This window comes from Centroberyx affinis, unplaced genomic scaffold (assembly GCF_046629955.1).
Source record: "Centroberyx affinis isolate AG114_WGS23_722 - 3 ecotype Tasmania unplaced genomic scaffold, CSIRO-AGI_Caff_v1 ptg003181l_1, whole genome shotgun sequence".
Lineage (NCBI taxonomy): Eukaryota > Metazoa > Chordata > Actinopteri > Beryciformes > Berycidae > Centroberyx > Centroberyx affinis.
In genome coordinates this window covers 2707-26500 of record NW_027281227.1, presented here as the reverse complement: position 1 = coordinate 26500, position 23794 = coordinate 2707, and the positions used below count along the sequence as shown (strand labels likewise).

Genomic DNA, 23794 nt, shown 5'->3' with positions numbered 1-23794 from the left:
TAAGTAAAACCATATCACAATTTCCTAAACTCAGGTTACAAAGTGCTTCACTCAGTAAAAAGGTAGAACGAGGAGAACATGAAGTGAAAGAAATAAAACATCAGGCACAATGAAAGGAGAGAGAATAAAAAGTCAAAAAGAAGACAAAAAGAGAGAAAGAGGAACAGACAGACAGCGTGAGAAAGAAAGTGTGTGTGTGTGTGTTTTTGTGTGTGTGTGTGTGTGTTTGTGTGTGTGTGTGTGAGTAAACCAAAAACCAAAAGGAGAAGACTGAAAAAATTAAGCAAGTCATGCAGACAACCAGCATGTATAAAATACAGGCCGATCTGAGGAATTAGACCAGCTGTCTGAATTAACGGCTCAAACACACTTCATCCACCGGTTTGTCGTGAAACTGAAACTTTGTTAAGTCGTTGGCCATGTAGTTCACTATATGACAAACACTGGTTCTCAACGTGGGGTCCAGGGACCACCAGGGGTCCTTGAGGGGGTTCCCGAGGGTCCCCAGCAAACTGATGAATTGTTCAACTTCAGCATTATTTGTTTTACAAGAAGTTACCACAAGAGAATGTTAGAGAATGTAGAAGAATGACTGTTTTGATCATAGTTTCTCTGTTATCTCTCTACCTGCAATACAGACAGTCTGGGTTAGGGTGATTGTTTTTCTTTTGTAGGGTCATTTTTTTTTTGTGTGTGTGTTTTGGGAGAGAGATCTTTAAGTCGAAGCTGAAACTGAAAGTGTTGGCATTGCTGGCTCAGCATTTCCCTCACTGGGTGAAGAGTCAGTGGGTGCTGTGAATCCTGCCTCAGAGTCTCAGAAGCTTTCGTTCAACGGCAACAAGAGAACTGCACTTCTGTTCATTAGGAGTGAGAACGTAATCCAACCAACCAGAGGTGTGACCGAGCCAACTCTGCTCGAGTCCCAAGTCAGTCTCAAGTCTTGAGGCACAAGTCTCAAGTCAAGTCCCAAGTGGACAAAATCATATCTGACAATAAATATATTCTCAGATTAGCATTCAAGAGACAAACATCATCAAATGGGGATCCTTGGCCCTAATGTGTATTAAATTAGGGGTCCTTGATATGAAAACAGTTGAGAATCACTGGCATAGGCAATAGTGAGTGAGTGAATGAGTGAACCAGTCCAAATGCAGCTAAAGTCTTGTTTGGGTTAGCAAGCTAGCGACAGCTAACTAGAACTAAGGTATGATAGCTGGCTAGCTACAGAGCTATCAATAGCAGCTGTAGCTTTATGGGATCAAATCGGGGCCAATATGTTTGATTTGAAAAATAAAAAGTCCTAAATGAAACAAAAATGATTGTAACCAAAAAGCATTCATTGTAGGCTATGTTAAAATCAAGAACCAAACCATGATAAAGAAAATAATTATGAGTTATGACTAAACCTGTAAAACGTTAAGTTAAGTAAAAATACTGCTGACAAAATACATAAATAAAAAAATCTCGAAAACAAAAATAATGTAGTAAGGTAATACGTCTTATAAAGGTTATTTATACCAACACTAACCCCCCAAAAAAGAGGGAGAACATATTTTCATTGAAAATAATAATCACAATATATTAGCTCCAGATCATCACATCTTGAATAAAAAGTCAAATATGTACAAGTTTCTGTGCCGACCATTCAGCTTCTTCGGTGGTTTGATCACTTCTGGTTGAAAACGACAGATTCTGACAGTCGGCTGCCAACATAAAGTTTGAAATTTTTCAAAGTATCGGAGTAAAGGAGCCGCTGTCCACAAGGGGCCGCTGGGTTTCTACTCGGTACAGAGCGCCTCCACTGACCTGAATGATTTCTAGCGGAGCCAACAGAACCCGTGTACGTCAACATTTAAGAATTGAAAATAACTCAAGTGATATTAATAATTAGTTTCAACTGAATAGGTGGGAGCTATGTTAGAAGAGTTCTCTTTTCTCTTGATGTAAACTTTGCCCAGTAGGTTCCACATCAGCACAGTAAGCGTGCAACTGTTAGAGAGAAAGAAATGTTGAGTAAGAAACTGTTAGCCAAGCCTAGAGATCTAATCTGTCTGGACGCTTTTGACGGCTTGGCAGCAAAAAAGAGGAACCTGAGTGTCTGTCTGGGTTCGACTGAGGATGCTGCTGCTGAATCAGAGGGAGAAAAAGTTTGTGCTGATTTTGAACATTTTATGGATTCTAAAAGATTCTTTGCAGCACCAGAAAAGGCTAGAACCATGTTTCTTAAGAGTGAATATCGGAGAGTGAGAAAGAGAGAGAGAGAGAGAGAGAGAGAGAGAGAGAGAGAGAGAGAGAGAGAGAGAGAGAGAGAGAGAAGGAAGTGAGTTTTCTCCTCCGGCAGCAGAAAACTGTCTTCTCCTGAACCAGAGTCCCTTCAAACTGCTCCAACACAGCCCTGCACAGCACATTACATTAACATCACATTGTATTAACATTACATTACATTACACTCCAGCATCACTCTGTCTGTATGGGAACCTGACTGGACGGCGTTCTGTTTGTTTATTCGGTGAGTAAAATCTTTTAAACTCTCCTGGCTCCATTAGTTACAGTTACAGTTTCTTCTTCTACAGTTTCTTCTTCTCTCTCTATAATGGCAACATTGGCTCATTTATACTGTGGAGTCAAAAACTCAAAACTGTAATTCATGTCATTATCATAAAGGCTGCACAAGTAATAATGTATAATCATATATCTGTATCCACAACTAATAACGGTGCAATAATGGCATATCAGCAATGCCAAAACATTTCATTTTTAAGACCTAATGTTGTTGGAAATAGTCAAGATGATATAAAATAGTTGATATAAGAAGACAAAAGTGTAGTATAATAATCATGAAGAATTGTGACTAATATTGACAATAAGATCAAGCAAACTAAACAAGGTTATTGCAGCCATTTTAGCCATAATGGTATAGCTATACTTTACTCTGAGGAAATTCCTAAGATATTGGATATAAGAATTGGGGGGACAAATATGTTTGTTTGTTTTTTTTTTATTTGGAACAAAACCCACCTCTGAATAATAATAATACTCTTTATTTATTTACCACTTTTCAAAGCACAGTTGGTGTATTACCTTATACCATTTTTTTAATATGTTAATTTGGAGCACATTTCCTGATATGTTAGCTGTCTGATTCCACACATATTTCTCTTTGAGTATAAATTATGTTTTCAGCTGTCCTTCAGGATTGGTTTCTGTTTCACTGCAACAGGTGATTTGATTCCTGTAACTCACCAACAGACTAACATGACTAACTCTGACTGTAATGTGAATAATGCAGTTTAGTCTCTTCCAGTTCATTTCACCACATCAGGGCAGACTGCAGTTCAAGTTCCAGTTTGTTTATTTCTCCAGCTCTTTATCACATTCTGTCTCAAAGGGCTTTACACAGAATGAGGCTGACTAGATCTAACTGCCATAGAACAGAATGATCTAGAACCAACATCAGGAAGAGCAAGACACACAGAAACAGACTAACAGCCTACACATTGTACATATCCTAACCTACTGATTCTCAACCTTTTTCATATCAAGGACCCAAATTTAGTCCACATTTATGTTTATGTTTATTTAAGGATCCCCATTAGAAGCACATGGATATGCCTCTAGTCTTCCTGGGGTCCTGGACATAGAAATACAATACAGACATACAATAAGAAAGTACAGTCAACTTTAAGATAAAAAAAACAAAACAACAAAACAACCAGGCAAGCTAAGCAGATATACAAATGAGTGAAATTAAGGATAAAGTGATAACAGATAACAGCACAATTAAACATAATAACAAAGAAAAAAAAAACACTTCATAGATATAAAAGTGATCCTAAAGCAAGCAGACTAAACGGATAGACGAAGGCAAGAATTTGAAAATATAAAATAACATAACCTGACAATCAGACATATAATTAGAGCCACGGACCCCATTTGTTGAGATTTTGTCTCTTGGACCCAAATTGTCCAGAATCCCATGACTATCTGTATTGTAGGTAGAGAAAATCTGCTCTTGCCTACCTTGTGTTTTTCGCTATGCTTGTCCTATATAATTTTGTTCACCATTGTTTGTGTTTAGTTAGATCTAGCTAGACACATTCTCTGTAAAGTCCTCTGAGACATGCTTATGATAAAGGGGCAATATAAATAAACTTGACTTGACTTGAGAAACTATGATCAAAACAGTCAAAGTTCTACATTCTCTAATTGTGTAATGATGAAAATAATGGTGAAGTTTAACAATTAATCAGTTTACTGTGGACCCCCTGGAACCCCCTCAAGGACCCCTGGTGGTCCCCGGACCCCATGTTGAGAACCACTGTCCTAACCTACTGATTCTCAACCTTTTTCATATCAAGGACCCTAATTTAGTCCACATTAGAGCCACGGACCCCCATATGATGAAATCTTGTGTCTCGGACCCAAATCTGAGAATATTTTTATTGTCAGAATCCCATGACTGTATTCTGTATTGTAGGTAGAGAGATAACAGAGAAACTATGATCAAAACAGTCAACAACAATTCTTCTACATTCTCTAATTGATAGTTTGCAACATTTCTGTTAACTACCTCCCCGCTTAGCAGTGTTGGGCAAGTTACTGAAAATTAGTAATTAGTTACAGCTACTAGTTACTTCTCTCAAAAAGTAATTGAATTACTTTACCAATTACTGCATAATAAAAGTAATTAGTTACTAGGGAAAGTAACTTTTGCGTTACTTTTAAATGTCTGCTTCAATTCTCGTATTAATGCACACATAGCTATATTATTTTAGTGTTGCTGTGGCACAGTGTGGGACAAGACAACTGTCAAATTTTATCTATCATTGTGCCCATTATCACTATGATGAAAACAGCTACAGCTCACCACTACATTTTTGTCCTTTATCTCGAGGAGGGAAAAATAACGTCCGTATTTCCAGCACAGGAAGCTCGCGCCTGAACTGTCGGCCATTGTGTGGCGAAGTTACCGGACCGGTAGTCTTTAGATTCACTTGCGCCACCATAAGGTCGGATGACCATAAACCGGATAATCCTCTGAAGTCGTCCGCCACTTTCACGTAAAGTAACGAGTAGCGAGCCCATTTAAATTTCAGTAATTGTAATTGCGTTATTTAATTTGAAAAAGTAATTAGTTACATTACTAGTTACCGCCAAAAGTAATGGAATTACAGTAACGGGAATAACGCGTTACTTTGAAATCGTTATTCCCAACACTGCCCCTTAGTTACTGTTGCTATGTCTGACAAACTTTGAAGACGGACGCTACCATAGACGCTACAATCCGACGTTCCCCTTACCGTGTTATGTCCTTGTCAGAGTCAAACCGCTGCAACAAAAGCCATACTTTTGTACTTTTGTACTTCTGAGCCAAACTCTCAGTGCGTGTCGGAGGCTCTGTTGGAACTGTCAGAGAAACATGTCGGAGGAAGTAGACGGATGCTAAGCACGGATTGGTGGATCGCTATGTCAATCATTATTTTGCAAACGGTCAATTGTGTTAACTTTTTGTAAATGAAGAAATGGTGAAGTTTAACACTGTATCAATTTGCTGGGGACCCCCTGGAACCTCCTCAAGGACCCCTGGTGGTCCCCGGACCCCACCCCCCCGGAGAACCACTGTCTTAACCTACCGACTGCACCAGCCTTAGAGCCCCAGCGCAGACAAGGAAAAACTCCCAAGGAGAAAAAAAAAAAAAAAAAAAACCTTGTTAGGAAAAAAATAAATGTTAGAAACGTTGGCGGGCCACAGAGTCACAGAGGGACGACTGAGCTGCAGCAGGTGGCGGGAAAACAGAGACAAGAACATGAGGAACGACAAGAGAAGAAGAGAAGAAGAGAAGAAGAGAAGAGAAGAAGAGATGAGGCGACATGTGGCGGAGAGACGAGGCCACGGACATCCACAGAGACAAGGCAGAACAGCTCACACAGTTCAGACAGTGCTGTTTGTCCGTGATGCAATCCCACTGACGCAACTGATCTCACCTCACATTCCTCTGAACACCCAAACCCAGGTTTCCATGTAAATTCTCAGCTGAAATAGCACAGCTGGAACTTCCATCACACAAACAGGGATTGTAAGTTACTTTTACCTCATTTTGAACCAGCTGATCTATAGAGGCCGCAAGTGGAAGTCGTCATTTTGCGTCGTTTTGTAAACTATTTGGTGTGTCGTCCAAAGTCCCTATGGAGATTATGAATGGGCTTTTCAAGAAATGCCAAAATAAGAGCTGAGCTGTGACCTGCAAGATAAGCTGTTTTTTTCCCCCAGAGGTTTAAAATACATCCATCTGCATCAGCTTTGTAAATTTTGATCTTTTAGTTACTTAATTTTTTGTTAACAAAATGCTAACCATCAGGGAAAGCGGACTACAGCAGCAGTGATGAATAACTTCCTGGACCTTTCGTCTCGTCCTGACTGTGCTGAACATTAAATTTATTATAATTTCCATAGCGTTGCATTCAACAGTTATTGTTCATATACTGTATATTTAGCTCATCACGTCAAACTGACGGACAGCTAGCTAACGACTCGTAGTCCTCTCTCTCTAACGATTAGCATCTTGCTAGCGACAAGCTTGATAATAAACATAATTGAAGGATGAAAATTCACAAATCTGACATTAGTTGGTGTATTTTATTTCCTGGAACAAAACGTAGTATAGCTGGTAGTCTCTGTTAGCACAGACTTTATTTTTGCCATTTCTTGCAAATGTCATTCATATTTTCCAGAGGGATTTTGGACGACACACCCAGCTTCTTGAATCAAGTGACATCGACTTGAAGTGACCCGCCTTACTTCAGGATGCGTTCATTTGTTTCAAGAAACGTCTTGAAACAGTGAAAAGCGAAATAATCTCACTCCACTGGCAAATGTTTTCTCTTGTTTTAAGGAAAACAAGATTTTAACATTTCATACTAGAATAAATAACTTGTTGTGCCTAATAATTTGTCAGTCCTCACTTTAAAAAGAGGCTGTGAAAGTTAGAGAAGAAGTGAAAGTTAAGGCTAAGGTGTAGCCTAAATGTCCTCATAGCAGAAACATTGGGTTAGTGCAGGTTACTGTATTATCTCTTATCTGTTGTGTCCCTTAGTATCTGTATGTCTGTCTTTCCCACTCTGGATCGGAGGGACTTTCCCTGAAGCAGGAATAGTTTACCTCCTACCTTGGACAGGATGAATGGGTTGTAGAGGGAAATGTCTGAACAGCAGGACGAATCAACAGGAGCTGCAGGCGCTTTTGATGTGAGCTGAGTGCGTGTCTGCGTGTCCGCACTGTACTGTGTGTTCAGTCCATGAATATAAAAGGTTTTTTGTGAGTAAAAGGGGATTTTGTGAGCAGCAGGACAAAAGGAAACAGGTTTGAGACTGAACTGAACACAAGCCTGAGCGTAATTTGAGAATTATGTATTCGATATGTTAATGTAGCAGATTCAATTTAAATTCTGTTTTCTGAATTTGTATGGAATGATTGAATTTATTGAAGTTGAAACTGATTATAGAAATCAAACTCATGATGCTCTTACCAAGTTTTTATCCTATTAAAACCATATTGCATTGAAAAGTCCTAGATATTTTGTTTTCTTTAAGATATTAAATTGATACTGGACTCTTGATTTGTTCTGACTTGACTTGCTGTTCTACATTTAGACTTGAGACTTGACATTAATGACATGGACTTGACTTGGACTTGACTTGGTGATCTACATTTAGGCTTGGGACTTGATTTGAGACTTGAAACTGACTTGGGACTCAAGCAAAGTTGACTTGGTCACACCTCTGTCTTGACTGTATACAGCTGTATCTAGAATTTCATTCTCTATGAATGTGCTTCATGCAACGCAGAGGTTGGGGAGTAATTCATGAATTATATGAGATATCAGATAATACTTGTTCCATTTGAACAAGGTTTAAGAGGGATGTTTGTGACTAAGAGAGCACTAACAACTTAAAGCTGCACTATAGGCAGCTTTGCACATTGGCGGCCCCACATGGCAGCGAGAGGTAACTGTTTGAATTGTGAGGACTTCATTACCCAGAAGCCCTGTGTGGTGAGGTCAGTAAAGCTGTCTGTGCTGCTTTACACCAAAGGAACCAGAGAGGAAAAGATCTGATCTAATGTCGGTGAGTCCGGCTTTCTCTGCTGCTGTTCAGGAGACTCTTCTGGATTTTCCCTCTTCAGTCTGGATCGGTCTCTTCCTGTGTGGAGAAGATTTCCCACCAGAGAGCAAACTGACAGCAGAATTTAATTTGGACAAACAGGGAGAATCTACAGCGGCTCAGTTAGTGGGGCTGAGACGCATCACTTCCTGTTTACACTGAGAGTACGACTCAAGATTATGACTCAACCTGCTCTCACTCAGGTTGAACATTCACACCTGACACAACACGACTAAACACGAGAAATGCAGAGCCGCCCTCAGATGAGAGCTGGTTTTGAATTTTAGAACTGAAATATCTCAGCTTTCAAAATGTCCCTCAATGAATTTCCATAGACATACTTTCACACAAGGAAATAGTAATTCTAACTATTTTACCCTCTTCTTTTGACGGCCTATTGCCCATCCAAAACCCCTCGGCCTTTCTAGTGTTAAGATGATTTTTGAATTTACTGAAAACTTCCACATACTGAAAATCCTCCAAGCAATTGGTGTTCATTTTCACTGCCAACAAAGTGTTTGTTGACGAGCCAAACTTACCGGACAGCTGTCAGCTTCCAGCATCACCACCGCAAACCTCCTTTTATCAGAGTAATCTGACTGTTGCCTGGGCGACGCTGTCTGGTCTTCACACTTCATCATACTATCATCACAGGAAACCACGGTTCAGTTTTCCCCACACTGCATTTGATCTTATCGTTTTCATGTTTAATCTTGTATTCAGTGTGAAAAAACATATTTTCTTAACAAATATCAACAAACATCTGCCAGAGGGACGAGCTAATGCCACTGGTTTTCAGAGCATTTCTACTCATTTTCTTGATGTGAGGGTTGAGGTTTAATTTGGACAAACGGGAGAGAATCTGCAGTTCGTGTTGATGACACGCTCTGCTCTGCTGCTGCATCACTTCCTGTTTACACTGAGGAGACGCTGCAGCTTGCAGGGAGAATCTGGACTACATGTACAAACACTATAGAAATTTAAAATATTGTCTTCCTTGCTTGTAAACAACCCAGTCGCCAGAATAAAATGTTGGCATTTTACGTTTCTGCAAACCACGGATACGTTGAATCTCAACGTTTCTCAACCAAAAATACGTTTCATATCAACATTTCTAGATACGTGTATATCAACGTTATAGTGTTTTAACCGCTGGTGGCGCTTTTGAGGCGCTTTTGGCATTTTGAGGGAATAGAATGAGTAGGCTATAATAACCATTTTCTGGTTATGAAATTACATAAATTGTATATTTTATTACACACCACGTATTTCGAGCATGTGGAACAATGAGATACAGTTTTGTTCTGAATCCCCAGCCCCCCAGTTCTCATATTGTTTACGGCGTATGGCCACAATTTAATTTTCTGTGACATGCACACATATTTCCTTTAGTAAATATGAACACAATATTCTTAACAACCCCCGAAATGATTGGTTCTCGGTTCCTGTGATAGGAACGGGACGCTGTGATGAGGTAAATTAATGTTTAGAATGTTGCACATTCTCTGCATAATGTTGCACAGTTTACGTTGTTCACGAGTTTATGAGTTTATGTAAAGTGTCATTTAGTCTACACAAACCCTGATGAAGATTCGTCACCTTAATAGTGCACTTCAGTAATTCAATAGGCTGATTTAAAGACAAATGATTTTAGCCGGCTTCCACTCCAAAGCCCAGCGCACTCGTTGCCATAACGACGGGTAGCCCGGACAGATTTGGCAGTGACACAGCGCATAGCAAAGCTCATTGATTTCAACGGGGCTCCTTTATTTGACACAATTCATTAATTTATTATTATTCATATTGCATGTCAAAAGGAAATGCAGTCAAACCTGTAGCCTGTCTCAAGTTCCAATCATTCACTTATTCGTCATACTCATTTATTGGCTACAGTCAATAATAAAGTGTACTTATTTCTTCTTCCTCTTCTTCTTCAATGGTCAGACCCCAGCGCCAGACAGAACAGCGCCTCCCCGAGTGCCGTGAGAAGACTACAGTCTAGCTTTTTATATGACAATTAAATGTGCATTTTCAATAAAATGTATTTGAGTGGAATGAAAAATAAAGAAATGGCGTTCTGCCGTGCTATTCAGCTCATGGCTTGGCTGTCTCTTGAATTCTGATCCGGAAGAGTAGCATTCTCTTTCGGATCAGAATTCTTCTTTAACATTTCTCAACACAAAAACACGAAAGTGTCCTTGTTAACTCAACAATATGATAGATTAATGTTATGGCCATCCGTTTTAATTATTTCACCTTCCATTCTGAGAAATCAAGGTTTTTTTGGTCAGTTTTGGACGATAGCGGAAGGCTACCCATGATCCTCAGCGGCCGTCACTCTGGAAAAAAGATATAAAAGATATATCTACTGAATATATCAAATATCTAGTACAGCCAAACTAGTAATTACACTGCATCTAGATGATCTATGTTAAGAAAAAGTAAATATGTTGGTTTATTTCAGATATTTTAGCCAAAACAGGAGTCGAATACACACACACACACACACACACACACACACACACACACACACACACACACACACACACACACACACACACACACACACAGACCTTTGGCTGACGTGGCTCACGGAAGGGCTGTTGTGGGTGAATTTGACGCATTCGACTCCTGTTTTGGCTAAATTATCTCAAATAAACCAACATCTTTACTTTTTCTTAACATAGATCATCTAGATGCAGTGTAATTACTATTTCAGCTGTACTGGATATTTGATATATTCAGTAGATATATCTTTATATTTGTCTATCTTTATCTATATCTTTGTTTGTTTCTGATTGAATGGGTTATGTCATGCTGACATTAGATCCCAAAACGAAGAATCATAAAGATAGCAAAAATCTCCAGGGTTGTGTAAATAGTAGCCTATGGTCTTTTCAGCCTTAACCCTAACCCTAGGCCTGAAGTGCTAGGGCTTCAGGCCTTCCTCCAAGCCTGTAGTAATGCCCTAGATTGTCAGCAGTATTGTAATCTCTGAAGGTGACCTATTTTGGTCACTATTTCCCCTAAAAAAAAAAAAAAATCAAACAAACAAAAAGCTTAATTTTATATAGTGGGCCTTCAAAGTGCTCTCTGAAACTAGGCCTGATATGGCTTGTGTCCCTGAAATGAGAAAATTAAAACTTTGTTGTAGAGCTAAACCAAATACATCGTTGAAAAGGTCTCGACCTGGAGAGTAACATATTTCAGTATGAAGATTCACGTTGACGCGTTCGTCAGGAGTCGAACACGCCAAGTCCGCCCACAACAGCCGTTCCGTGAGCCACGTCATCCAACGATCTGTATGTGTGTGTGTTTTGGCTAAAATATCTGAAATAAACCAACATCTTTACTTTTTCTTAACATAGATCATCTAGATGCAGTGTAATTACTAGTTCAGCTGTACTAGACATTTGATATATTCAGTAGATATATCTTTTATATCTTTTTTTCATAGTAACGTTCACTGAGGATCATGGGTAGGCTAATGTAGCCTTCCGCTATCGTCCAAAAGTGACAAAAAAAACCTTGATTTCTCAGAATTGAAGGTGAAATAATTAAAACAGATGGCCATAACATGAACCTATCGTATTGTTGAGTTATCAACGACACTTTCGTGTTTTTGTGTTGAGAATTGTTAAAGATATCATAGGAGACCGGGTTGAAAGAGCATGCTACTCTCCCGTCTGTCTCACACACTCAATAGTATGGTTGATAATTGAGATAATTGAAATAGATTATATATTCCATCTTCATAAATGAAAGAACTATTAATCTGGTTCTCTATTCCTATAAATATGCAGCTTGCCATGATCATTGCACTCAGCAACAGAAATAGTCAATACACAATGTAGCTACCTGTCAATCTGTTTACAACTAATTCCTTTACAGCTGAATGAGATCAGAATTCAAGAGACAGCCAAGACATGAGCTGAATAGCACAGCAGAACGCCATTTCTTTATTTTTTATTCCCCTCAAATACATTTTATTGAAAATGCACATTTAATTGTCATATAAAAAGCTAGACTGTAGTCCTCTCACGGCACTCGGGGAGGCACTGTTCTGTCTGGCGCTGGGGTATGACCATTGAAGAAGAAGAGGAAGAAGAAATAAGTACACTTTATTATTGACTGTAGCCAATAAATGAGTATGACGAATAAGTGAATGATTGGAACTTGAGACAGGCTACAGGTTTGACTGCATTTCCTTTGGACATGCAATATGAATAATAATAAATGAATGAATTGTGTCAAATAAAGGTGCCCCGTTGAAATCAATGAGCTTTGCTACGCGCTGTGTCACTGCCAAATCTGTCCGGGCTACCGTCGTTATGGCAACGAGTGCGCTGGGCTTTGGAGAGAAAGCCGGCTAAAATCATTTATCTTTAATTGAAGCTTACCTAGCGAGTTTCAGGAGCAGGACCACACCTCAACCGCGCCTCTTCCGGCACCCCTTAAATATACCATCCTAACCCTCTCTTCCCCTTTCGCTCTCGTATTCTGCGCCAGTACAGAGAACAAGCAACTTTGCTCTAAAGCACTTCCACGCCGTACCAGCAATTTAATTCATCCACTCACCTCATTCAGGGAATGGATTTCATCTCCCTCTCCCCGTCGGACGATGACCTTTTCGATAGGAACCAGGACGGCCCAGCCCAAAGCTCCCTCCAGCCCACGCCATCAGCACCGGCAGCAGAAGCCGACAACTTCCCCGTCGCCACGGTGCCTGAAACCTTGCTTACTACGGCCCGAAAGCTGGCCAGGTCGCGGGCGAGCTTGGCTAGTTCAGTCCCTTCCATGGTCCACATCCCGCCCGGTTCATCGCTCCTCAACATACGAGACTACTACAGTTCACCGGATGAATCCTCCGCGTCTCCCAGCCCACCACCTTCCTCAGGAAAAAGAGGATGCGGCGATTCAAGGCCAATCCATCGCCGTCGCCGCAGTTCTCCAACTCCTTCACCCTCGAGGATAACTCCAGCCCCCCGCCATCGTTCCGCTCATGTCGGCCTCACAACTCGCAGGCGGTCGCAGCGTCACCACGCTCCAGCGAGGTCCCCCGTCGGCCAGCCTCCATCTAAGATCTCCGACTGGACCGTTGCCACCCTCCAAAAAACTCTCAAGGATAAAGGAATTCCTTTTCATCGCACGGACAGCCTTCCAGCTCGAAGGCAGCAAAATGTGCAGCAACAAATCGGGTCATCAGCAAGACCACATAACACCAGGGCTTCAGCAACCACCTCCCGTCAATACCTCGCACAATTAGCCACGTCAGTTGGAGCGCCTGACACCGGAGTTCCAGGACCCCCCACCTCCCACCTAGGTTCTCATCACCAGCACCGGCAGCCTACACCATCCAGGGCAAATGACACAGCACCCCCCGCCATCCAGTTCCAGCATTTGCAACAGCTTACGCTAGCTGGGGCTTCTGGCACCGGGATGCCGGCGCCCCCCGCCGCCTACTTCCAGCAACCGCAGCAGCTCGCTCCAGCCGGGGGTTCCGGCACCGGGATGCCGGCGCCCCCCGCCGCCTACTACCAGCAATCGCAGCAGCTCGCTCTAGCCGGGGCTTCTGGCACCGGGATGCCGGCGCCCCCCGCCGCCTACTTCCAGCAACCGCAGCAGCTCGCTCCAGCCGGGGGTTCCGGCACCGGGATGCCGGCGCCCCCCGCCGCCTACTACCAGCAATCGCAGCAGCTCGCTCTAGCCGGGGCTTCTGGCACCGGGATGCCGGCGCCCCCTGCCGCCTACTACCAGCAATCGCAGCAGCTCGCTCTAGCCGGGGCTTCTGGCACCGGGATGCCGGCACCCAGCTTTCCTCCACAGCTCTCGCTGCAGCAAGTTCCTGCTGCACCTAACTCCGGTCTTCTCTCCCAACCCATTCCAGCCCAGCAGGCAACCGTCAACTTCACCCTGTCTACAGCTAATCCTCCCATTCGTCCTCCTTACACTTTCGCCTCCCGTCCTTCTCCGGTTCCCACTAATCTATGTAAACAAATCATCGACGGTAATTACATAGATCTCGCACGCCTTCTCATGCCTTCCCTCCACCAACCACCCGTCGATAGATTCCTTGAAGGACACGAAGTCACCCTTCTCCGCCTGAAAGAGGGAACACCCACCCGTTCCAGAGAACTTACACCCGCCGAGTTTGCATACGCCTTCTCTCTCTACAGAGACGTTCTCTGCTCTCAATTTCCCACCTGCCGCCAGGAACTTGACGACTACATGGCCACCTTAATCTGGCCCTCCGTTTCGGAGGCAACGGTTTTTACCAGTACCACATCCACTTCGCCTCCGAAGCTGCCGCCCGCCTTCAACAGTTCAACGAGGCCACATACTGGGGCGTTCTCGACACAGAAACCTACTGTCGTATCTTCGCGGCCCGTGCAGCCCTTACATGCCCCCTTTGTGGAGCCCCATCTCACCCAGCCTCTTCCTGCTCCATCCCCGCTCCCGCCGAGCCACATCAAAACCGAACCAGGGCTTCAGCGTTCTCTCGCCTGTCATCAGCGGCCCCACCAGCACCCATACCTCCAAAGTCTGTTTCATCTGCCCCATCCGTCACCTTCCCCATAACCAAGGGCATCTATAAAAAAGGCACCAAGGAGGTCGCACCATATGCAACAACTTCAATGATGCCGGTTGCAACATGTCCCAGTGCCGCTTCCTCCACGTCTGCTCCTTCTGCGGCGGTGGCCACGCCCGCCCTGCATGCCTGCACAACCCCACTCCGCAGAAGCTAGGTAGGCACCTTTCGACACCTATTAACATCCCTGCCTTGGCAGCAGCTCTTCGCAACCACCCCGATCTAGCTTTCGTCAAGTTCCTCCTAAACGGATTTAAAGAAGGTTTCCACCCCGGAATTTCCGCACAACCTTCCATTTCTTTCGAGGCCAAAAATCTTCTGTCGGCCTCAAATGAGCCAGAGTTAGTCGATAGCCTGCTCGCCAAGGAAGTTAAAGAAGGCTTCATGATCGGCCCATTTGCTCATCCTCCTTTTCCTAACTTCCGCATCAGCCCCCTCGGTATCGCAACCAGGAAATACTCCGGAAAGAAACGCATCATCATCGATCTTTCAGCACCCCACGGCAGTTCCATCCCTAGCATCAATAGCTTGATTCCGAGCGAGGACTTCTCCCTTAACTACGCCACCATCAACCATGCCATTGCCCTCATTAAACTCGCCGGCAAAGGGTCGTGGCTCTCAAAAGCGAACATCACCAGTGCCTTCAAGGTTCTCCCTATTCACCCCGACTTCGGGCAGTTCTTCGGTGTCCGCTGGCGAGGTGCATACTACTTCGCGGTCAGGCTCACTTTTGGGTGCAAAAGCAGCCCCAAAATCTTCGACACCCTGTCCGAAGCCCTCTGCTGGATCCTGTCCAACAACCATAAAATTCCGTTCCTCGTCCATCTCTTGGACAATTTCCTTATCATTTCCCCTCCCTCATCGCCACCCGCTTCTGGCCTGGTCACTCTGACTTCAGTTTTCTCCGACCTCGGGGTTCCCCTGTCTGCAGAGAAAACAGAGGGCCCCTCCACATCCCTTGAGTTCCTCGAAATCACTCTCGACACAATCCTGTTTCAGGCTTCTCTCCCAGTCGAAAAGCTTAATCGAATCAGCCTTCTGATCTCCAATTTCCTGCTTGCCCCGTGCTGCTCCAAATGCCAACTTCTCTCCCTCCTAGGCCATCTCAACTTCGCCCTTCACATCATTCCTCAAGGGCGGGCCTTTATCTCTCACCTGCTATCCATCGCTTCTTCCGCCCCATCTCTCTTGACCTCCATCTCCCTGGACAGTCCAAGCCGCGCCGAACTCCGTCTGTGGCTCAACCTCCTCGCCAACTGGAACGGGATCACCTTCTTTTATGATGACCATCTGACTCACCCGCATGACATCAATCTGTACACGGATGCAGCTCCGTTTCTACAACGGAAGATGGTTTGCAACAGAATGGCCCCCAGAGCTCGCAAACGAATGTCAGGTCGCTTCCTCCGCTCTCTTCGAGATCTACCCCATAATAGCCGCTGCTATTCTGTGGGGTCACGAATGGTCCCGCAAGGCCATCCTCATCTACTCAGACAACCTCGCAGTCATTGACATAATCAACAAAGGATGCTCCAACTCTCCATCCATCATGCCGTTCATGCGCCGCCTCGTCTGGCACTCCGTTACTCACCAATAAATTCTCCGCGCAGCTCACGTTCCCGGCCATTCCAATGCCATCGCTGACTCTCTTTCTCGTTTCTCGTTTCAGAAGTTTAGAAGCTTGGCACCTCATGCAGATCCTTTCCCAACGCCGGTTCCTCCATATTCAGCATTTACTTTCAACTTGTAAATCCTGTCCTAATACCCCTGATCGTCGAATCCCAGAACTCCATCATCAACAGCCTATCACCCACAACCCTATCATCCTACTGGACAGCTTGGAAACGTTTCCGCTACTTTCACGTCCAGCATAATATAACCTTCCCGTCGTTCGATCTAATCAGCCTGACTAGTTTCATTACCTATGCCCATTCCGTGATGGCCATCAAAACACACACCATCAAAGTTTATCTTAGCGGCATCAGCTTCTTCTCCAAGCTCATAACCGGCAGTCCGAGCCTAGCCTCCAGCTATCCCCAGATAACTTCACTCCTCAAAGGACTCCTACGTCAAGAGCCAGCAAAAGATCCTCGCCGCCTTCCTCTAACTGCCGACTTACTGTTGGCCTGCATCCACACCATCCGCTCCGGATATGGCACTCCCCATGTAGCTCGAACCCTAGAAGCCATGTTCCTACTCGCTTTCTTCGGTTTCCTCAGATGCTCCGAATTCACCACCTCAACCGTCCACTTCGACCCACGTCGCCACGCTTGCATTTCAGACATTTAAGACTCATTTTTCGGAAGACACCATGGTATTCTACCTAAAACAAACCAAAACCAGTCAATCCGGTCCGCCTACACCCATCTTCTACTTCCAAGCCCAATCGCCACTGAATCCCTTCCAGACTCTCGCAGACTACTCCGCGTTCCGGAAATCCCAGAACACAACACCTTCAGATCCTCTCTTCATCTCCGAATCCAGATGAGTGGCTACTGGATTTTGGTTCCACCATCACCTCCGCCACGTACTCTCCTTGTCCGCCATTTCCCCCGTTCACTACTCCGGACACTCCTTCAGGATCGGAGCCGCCACTTCAGCCTCCCGCAACGGCGTCCCAGAACACTTCATTCAACTCATGGGCCGCTGGTCTTCCCAAACATATCACCGCTACATCCGTTCAGATCTCAAAGATCTCAGATCCGCCCAATCTCGTCTCCTTAAGTAACTGGAGGTTTTTGGGGGTCCGTCATTGCCCGATTCCCCAAGAAGCCTCCCCACAATGCATGCGACTACCAGAACTACGCTCATCATTGTCTTCAATAAATCATTTAAATACATCTTGTTGATGGTGTGGTCCTTGCTAGTGAATTGAAGCTTACCTAGCGAGTTTCAGGAGCAGGACCACACCTCAACCGCGCCTCTTCCGGCACCCCTTAAATATACCATCCTAACTCTCTCTTCCCCTTTCGCTCTCGTATTCTGCGCCCCTCCCCCCTGCCCTATTCTTTCTTCCTCTCCTTCCTCCTTCTTATAGGGTCCTGAGGGGGTCCGTCATTGCCCGGGCGCTGCGGCGGATTCCCCAAGAAGCCTCCCCACAACGCATGCGACTACCAGAACTACGCTCATCATTGTCTTCAATAAATCATTTAAATACATCTTGTTGATGGTGTGGTCCTTGCTAGTGAAATTAGTAAATTACTTAAGTGCACTATTAAGGTGACGAATCTTCATCAGGGTTTGTGTAAATGACACTTTACATAGAACTCATAAACTCGTAAACAACATAAACTGTGCAACATTATGCAGAGAATGTGCAACATTCTAAACATTAATTTACCTCATCACAGCGTCCCGTTCCTATCACAGGAACCAAGAACCAATCATTTCGGGGGTTGTTAAGAATATTGTGTTCATATTTCATAAAGGAAATATGTGTGCATGTCACAGAAAATTAAATTATGGCCATAGGCCGTAAACAAGCGCATATACGAGAACTGGGCGATTCCGAACAAAAATGTATCTAATTGTTCCACATGCTCTAAATATGTGGTGTGAAAATGAAAATGGTTATTATAGCCTACTCATTCTATTTCCTCAAAACGCCAAAAGCGCCACCAGTGGTTAAAACACTATAACGTTGATATACACGTATCTAGAAATGTTGATATGAAACGTATTTTTGGTTCAGAAACGTTGAGATTCAGCGTATCCGTGGTTTGCAGAAACGTAAAATGCCAACATTTTATTCTGGCAACTGGGTTGTTGTAAAAGCCTATTTGTGCAGAAGCCAGAGTGTAAACAGTGTTTCTGTCTGTTTCCAGGGATGGATCAGTTCAACTCCACCCGTCTGGCCACCAACCAATCAGACTTCAGCAGCGTCTTCACGCGCCAGGTGCTGCCGGCGCTCTACCTGCTGATCTGCGTGGTGGGCGTGTCCCTGAACGGCCTGGCCGCCTGGATCTTCTTCCGGGTGCCGAGCGACTCGGGCCTGGTGGTCTACCTGAAGAACATGGTGGTGGCCGACCTGCTGATGCTCGCCTCCTTCCCCTTCAGGGTGGCGGGCGAGCTCGGCCTGGGCGGCTGGCGGCTGCACGCCGCCGTGTGCCGCTACACCGCCGTGCTCTTCTACTCCTCCATGTACGTGGGCATCCTGTTCATGGGGCTGATCAGCCTGGAGCGCTACGTCAAGATCGTGTGCTCCTCCTCCTCCTCTTCGCCCTCCTGCGCCTCCTCCTGCGCCTCGTCCCTGGGCCGCTCGCCCTCGCTGCACCTCCTGCAGAGCGTGGGCTTTGCTCGGCTGCTGGCGCTGCTGACCTGGAGCCTGCTGCTGCTGTGCGTCCTGCCCAATGTCGTGCTGACCAGCCGGCCGGCCGACGAGCACAACTCGCGGCACTGCATGCAGCTGAAGACGCCGCTGGGCGTCCAGTGGCACCGGGTGTCCACCCTGTTCAGCGTGGCTCTGTTCTGGGCGACGCTGCTGCTCCTCGCCTTCTGCTACGCCTCCATCGCCCGCCGGGTGTACCGCTCCTACCGCCGGGTGCGGCGGGACGGCGGCGACGTCCGCCGCAAGTCCAACCGCAGCATCTTCAGCATCCTGGCGGTGTTCTTCGTCTGCTTCGTGCCGTACCACGCCTGCCGCGTGCCGTACACCCTCAGCCAGATGCCGGCGTCGGGCTTCGGCGAGGACAGCCGCTTCCTGCTGTTCCAGCTGAAGGAGGCGACGCTCTTCCTGTCGGCGCTCAACGTCTGCCTCGACCCCGTCATCTACTTCCTGATGTGCCGCACCTTCAGGGAGTCGCTGCTCCGGAAACTGTCCGGAGGAGAGAGGAGGCGCTCACTGACCACCGCACAGAGCCTCAGTAACATGTAGGAGGAGAGAGGGAGGGAGGGAAGAAAGGACAAGAGGAGGAGAAAAGAGGAGAAGGAAGGGGAGAGGAGAGGGAGGGATGAGAGGAGACAAGAGGAGAGAGGAGAGGAAGAGAGGGAAGGAAAGGACAGTAGGAGGAGAGAGGAAAGGACAAGAAGAGGAGGAGGAGGAAGCGGAGAGGAAAAGATGAGAGGAAGGAGAGGAGAGGAAGGCTGAGATGAGACAAGTGGAGAAAAGGAGGAGATGCTGCCTCAACACCGCTCAGAGTCTCTGTAATACAGGAGGAGAGGAAGGGAGGGAAGGAAAGGATAAGAGGAGGAGACAAGGAAGGAGGACAAGAAAGGGGAGAGGAGAGGATGAGAGAGGGGGAAACAGTTTCTCTCCATCGCTCAAAGTCTTAGCAACATATAGGAGAGGAAAGGAGAGGAGAGGAAGGTACGGAAGGAAAGCACAAGAGGGGTGGGGAGGCAAGGTGAGACAAAAGGAGAAAAGGAGGAGTGGAGAGGAAACGAGAGGAGGAGACACCCACTCACCATCACTCAGAGACTCAGTAATATGCAGGAGAGGAGAGGGAAGGAGGCAGGAGAGGAGGAGATAGGAGAGAAGAGGAGAAGAAGAAATGCTGAGAGGAGAGAAGGAAGAAGGGAGGGAAGGAAAGGACAGGATGAGACAAGAGTGGGGAAACAGGAGAGGAGGAGGAAAGGAGGGGAGGAAAGGAAAGGACTAGAGGGCTAGGAAGCAAAGATGAGAAGAGAGGAGAGGGAAGGAGGAGAAAGGAGAGGGAAGAGAAGGAGAAGAGGGTTCAGGAAACAAGAGGAGGAGAAGAGATGCTCCCTCGCCACTGGATAGGAGGGGAGGAAAAGAAAGGACAGGTGAGGGGTGAGGAGACAAGAGGAGGAGATAGGAAAGGAGAGGAGGAGATCAAAGTGTCTGTTGGAGTGAAGCCGCTTCTCCTTCCTGCTGCTCATCAGACTGGAAACTGACGACTGCTGCTGTTTCAGACGCTTCCTGGTTCCTGTTCTGTTGGGTTGTTTCAGACAGAATGACAGGAAACACATGAAGTGAAAACCAGCAGATGATCTCAGGAGAAGAAGAGAGAGGGAGAGAGAGGGAGAGAGAGGGAGAGAGATGGAGAGAGAGGGAGAGAGAGACAGAGGAGGAACAAAAAGTGGAAAAATAATTGAAATTGAAAATAATTAAAAACACCCACAACTTTTTAAATTTCAAGATAAACTCCCTCAGTCAATTAATTTCCTTTGAGCATAAATTCCACTAAGGAGATAGATAGATAGATAGATAGATAGATAGATAGATAGATAGATAGATAGATAGATAGATATCTCTGGTTTTAACTCAGGAAATGTGTTGCAGGGAATCCACACAAAAAGTAAAATGTCTGTATATATTATTATCTTTATTTATCTATGTATCTCTCTCTCACACACACACACACACACACACACACACACTTAGTGAATTGTCATTCATTTGTTTTTGTATATCTTGTTTACAATGTAAAGCATCTTTGAATACTTAGAAATGCACTATATAAATAAAATGTATTATTATCATTACCATTATTATTATTATTATCATTATTGTTGTTATTGAGGTTGTTACTGAGGTTCAGCAGTATTAGTGTGGGAGCTGCTGGTGATTTCCCAGGTTACAGGATGATTTATCATATTTATAATTATTGTAATAACTGTTTCTTTTTCTGAAGTAATGCTCCTGCAATAATGAACGAAATGAATTATCCTGTAAAGAATGGTTTACTTTTTTATTTTTACTACACAAGTTAGTGGTCATCAGTGCTAATGAAGCTAGATATTACAGAGCATTAGGTGTCATCAGATGCTGTTGAAAGCGTAGCGGCTCCTGCTGTTTGTAGGAGACTGCTGACAGCCTGTTTGAAGTGCAGCGCTCTTTCGATAAAGTTCACATCTTTAACTTTCAGAGTCTGGCTCACCAAACTGTAAAAACATGGCTGTGCTGCATTGAAACCAATGAGAATCAGAAGGCAGAGCTGTAAAGACACACAGACTGACTTCCTCCACTGCAGAAAGGCTGGAACACACTCAGCAGGACGGACACTTCGTTTTCCTCAACCACTTTTTGTCTTTATTCAGTTTTTTGAGTTTCAAACAACAAAAATCAAAACAGAGAAAATATAAAAATTCAGCTCTATAACACAGTTCTCTTAAAAAAAAGCCAATTTTAGTAGAAAAAGTAGAAAAGTTTTAGGTCTGAGCTCTTAAATGGGTTTCTTGGGCCCTGAGCTCATCAAGATCGGACCATGCAAACTTTTAATTCAAGAAAAATCTTCAACTAAAAAAATGTAAATGTTGAAGTTACACAAGGTGTTTACAGGATAGAAGTGATAAGTAACAAAATGAATAATAACAAAATAAAGCAATATACAAATGAGTTTTGTAGATGTGTTTAGCATTAGCTGACAGTCTTATCCAGACCTGGGTCGGACCAAAACCACCAGACCGTCTCCTCTCTCCTCTCCTGTGTGGTAAAGTTGGTGGAGGTTCGGACCGTCACAGCCAGTCAGTACAAACACTCATGAAGATGAACGATAGACTCTTTAAAATCTTTTCACAAGTTTGCTTTTCCTTCCCAAGTCTACTGCCTGAAGCTTCACACAACATCACAACACTAAGCTTACACATCTAAATCAATACATTTGAAGCACATCATGATCTATTGTACAGAGATTTAAAAAGAGAAACAAGCTTTCCAGCCTCAGATCTTCAGGCTGGTCTAAAAATAAAAGTTTCTCTGAAGGTAAAAGCCTGGTCTTCTTCTGTTTTCAGTGTCTCTACCAACCAGTGGAAAGCCCTACAGCTATGAGCTGCCAACATGTTGCTGCTGACCTGAGAAAACCTCTTATCTCCAAAACATCAACTTTTCAGGAATTAAGAAAAGCAGCTTTGTTTTTAGCTTGACCACCATGCAGTTTTGAGTTTATCTAATTGGTTTAGAAAAGGTTTCATAAACTCAATGGTTGTAGAATTTTCTCAACCCATAGAGGAGCATGTGACACTTCAATTAAAATTAAAACAGGAAAATCACCAAATTGTGTTATGAGGTTTTTCCTCAACAGCGACAATATATGTTATATAGCAGTGTTTCTCAACGTGGGGTCCGGGGACCACCAGGGGTCCTTGAGGGGGTTCCAGGGGGTCCCCAGAACATTGATGAATTGTTAAACTTCACTATTATTTAATTTACAAGAAGTTAACACAATTAGAGAATGTAGAAGAATGACTATTTTGATCATAGTTTCTCTGTTATCTCTCTACCTACAATACAGATAGTCATGGAATTTAGGGCAAAATCATATCTAACAATAAAAAATATTCTCAGATTTGAGAGACAAAATCTCATCAAATGGGGATCCGTGGCTCTGATATGTAGTAAATTAGGGGTCCTTGATATGAAAAAGGTTGAGGTTCAGAATCACTGTTATATAGGAACAATATTTCAATTTGGCACTGTTGACATGTTTGTTTTGCTCTGTACTGTTTATTCATTTCTTTATAGAGATTAGTATTTAATAGTTTCCTGTTGTTGTTTTCTTCAGTTTCTGAATTGGACCCTGATGAATATAAATGTGTGACTCTTGTGTCTCTTTCTTCTTCACAATCCCTGAAGGCTTTCTCCACCTCTTCCACACCTCATATTGTAGATATTACTGCGACAATAAATGGACCTGAACTAATGGGAAAACTGATAAACTGAATAAAAAAGGATTAAAGTCACAATGACAATCTCAAAACAATTATCATCGATTTCTAAAACAGTATTTATGCCATAAGTATGTTTTTGTTAATTTCTGTCTTTGCTACACGCTAGAGACTCTCAGTTTGACAGGGACTGTTGTCATGAATATTCACATCAAGGAGTCATAACTGTGATCTGATTTGCTGTGAGCCTTCACTGCTGACAGCTGATTGGCTGCATTTTAGTGATGCTGATGGACAGACATTCAACACCTGCATTACCACATGGCAGACAGGGGGCGCTCTTTGTTTTCACACATTACAAACTGGGAGTTTGGGAACGTCATTACAGCAAAATGTCCTGACTTCCTTTTCAATGATCCTGTTTTTCCTGCTGTGATGTCAGTCTGACTTCAAAGGGAACAGCTCTGTCTGTAAAATCCT

At 44.2% G+C, this 23794-nt stretch overlaps 2 protein-coding genes and 1 pseudogene across 2 annotated transcripts in view; all 3 read left to right on the top strand.

Moving 5' to 3' along the window:
• The window catches only part of LOC139659975 (transmembrane 4 L6 family member 5), a 29429-nt gene extending 16188 nt beyond the window's left edge, over positions 1 to 13241 (top strand). Inside the window, exons 6-7 of the mRNA XM_071538006.1 lie at positions 12748 to 12939; positions 13041 to 13241. Of these exons, the coding sequence (XP_071394107.1) occupies positions 12748 to 12939; positions 13041 to 13241 (393 nt within the window). The remainder of the gene's footprint in view (positions 1 to 12747; positions 12940 to 13040) is intronic.
• LOC139659972 (P2Y purinoceptor 14-like) lies at positions 2329 to 22726 on the top strand. The gene is made up of 3 exons (XM_071538005.1): positions 2329 to 2509; positions 18574 to 19618; positions 21577 to 22726. The coding sequence occupies exons 2-3, from the start codon at positions 18576 to 18578 to the stop codon at positions 21596 to 21598; spliced, it is 1065 nt and encodes a 354-aa protein (XP_071394106.1). The 5' UTR covers positions 2329 to 2509; positions 18574 to 18575; the 3' UTR covers positions 21599 to 22726.
• On the top strand, positions 14813 to 17477 carry LOC139659973 (uncharacterized; annotated as a pseudogene).
• Positions 22727 to 23794: the final 1068 nt, after the last annotated feature.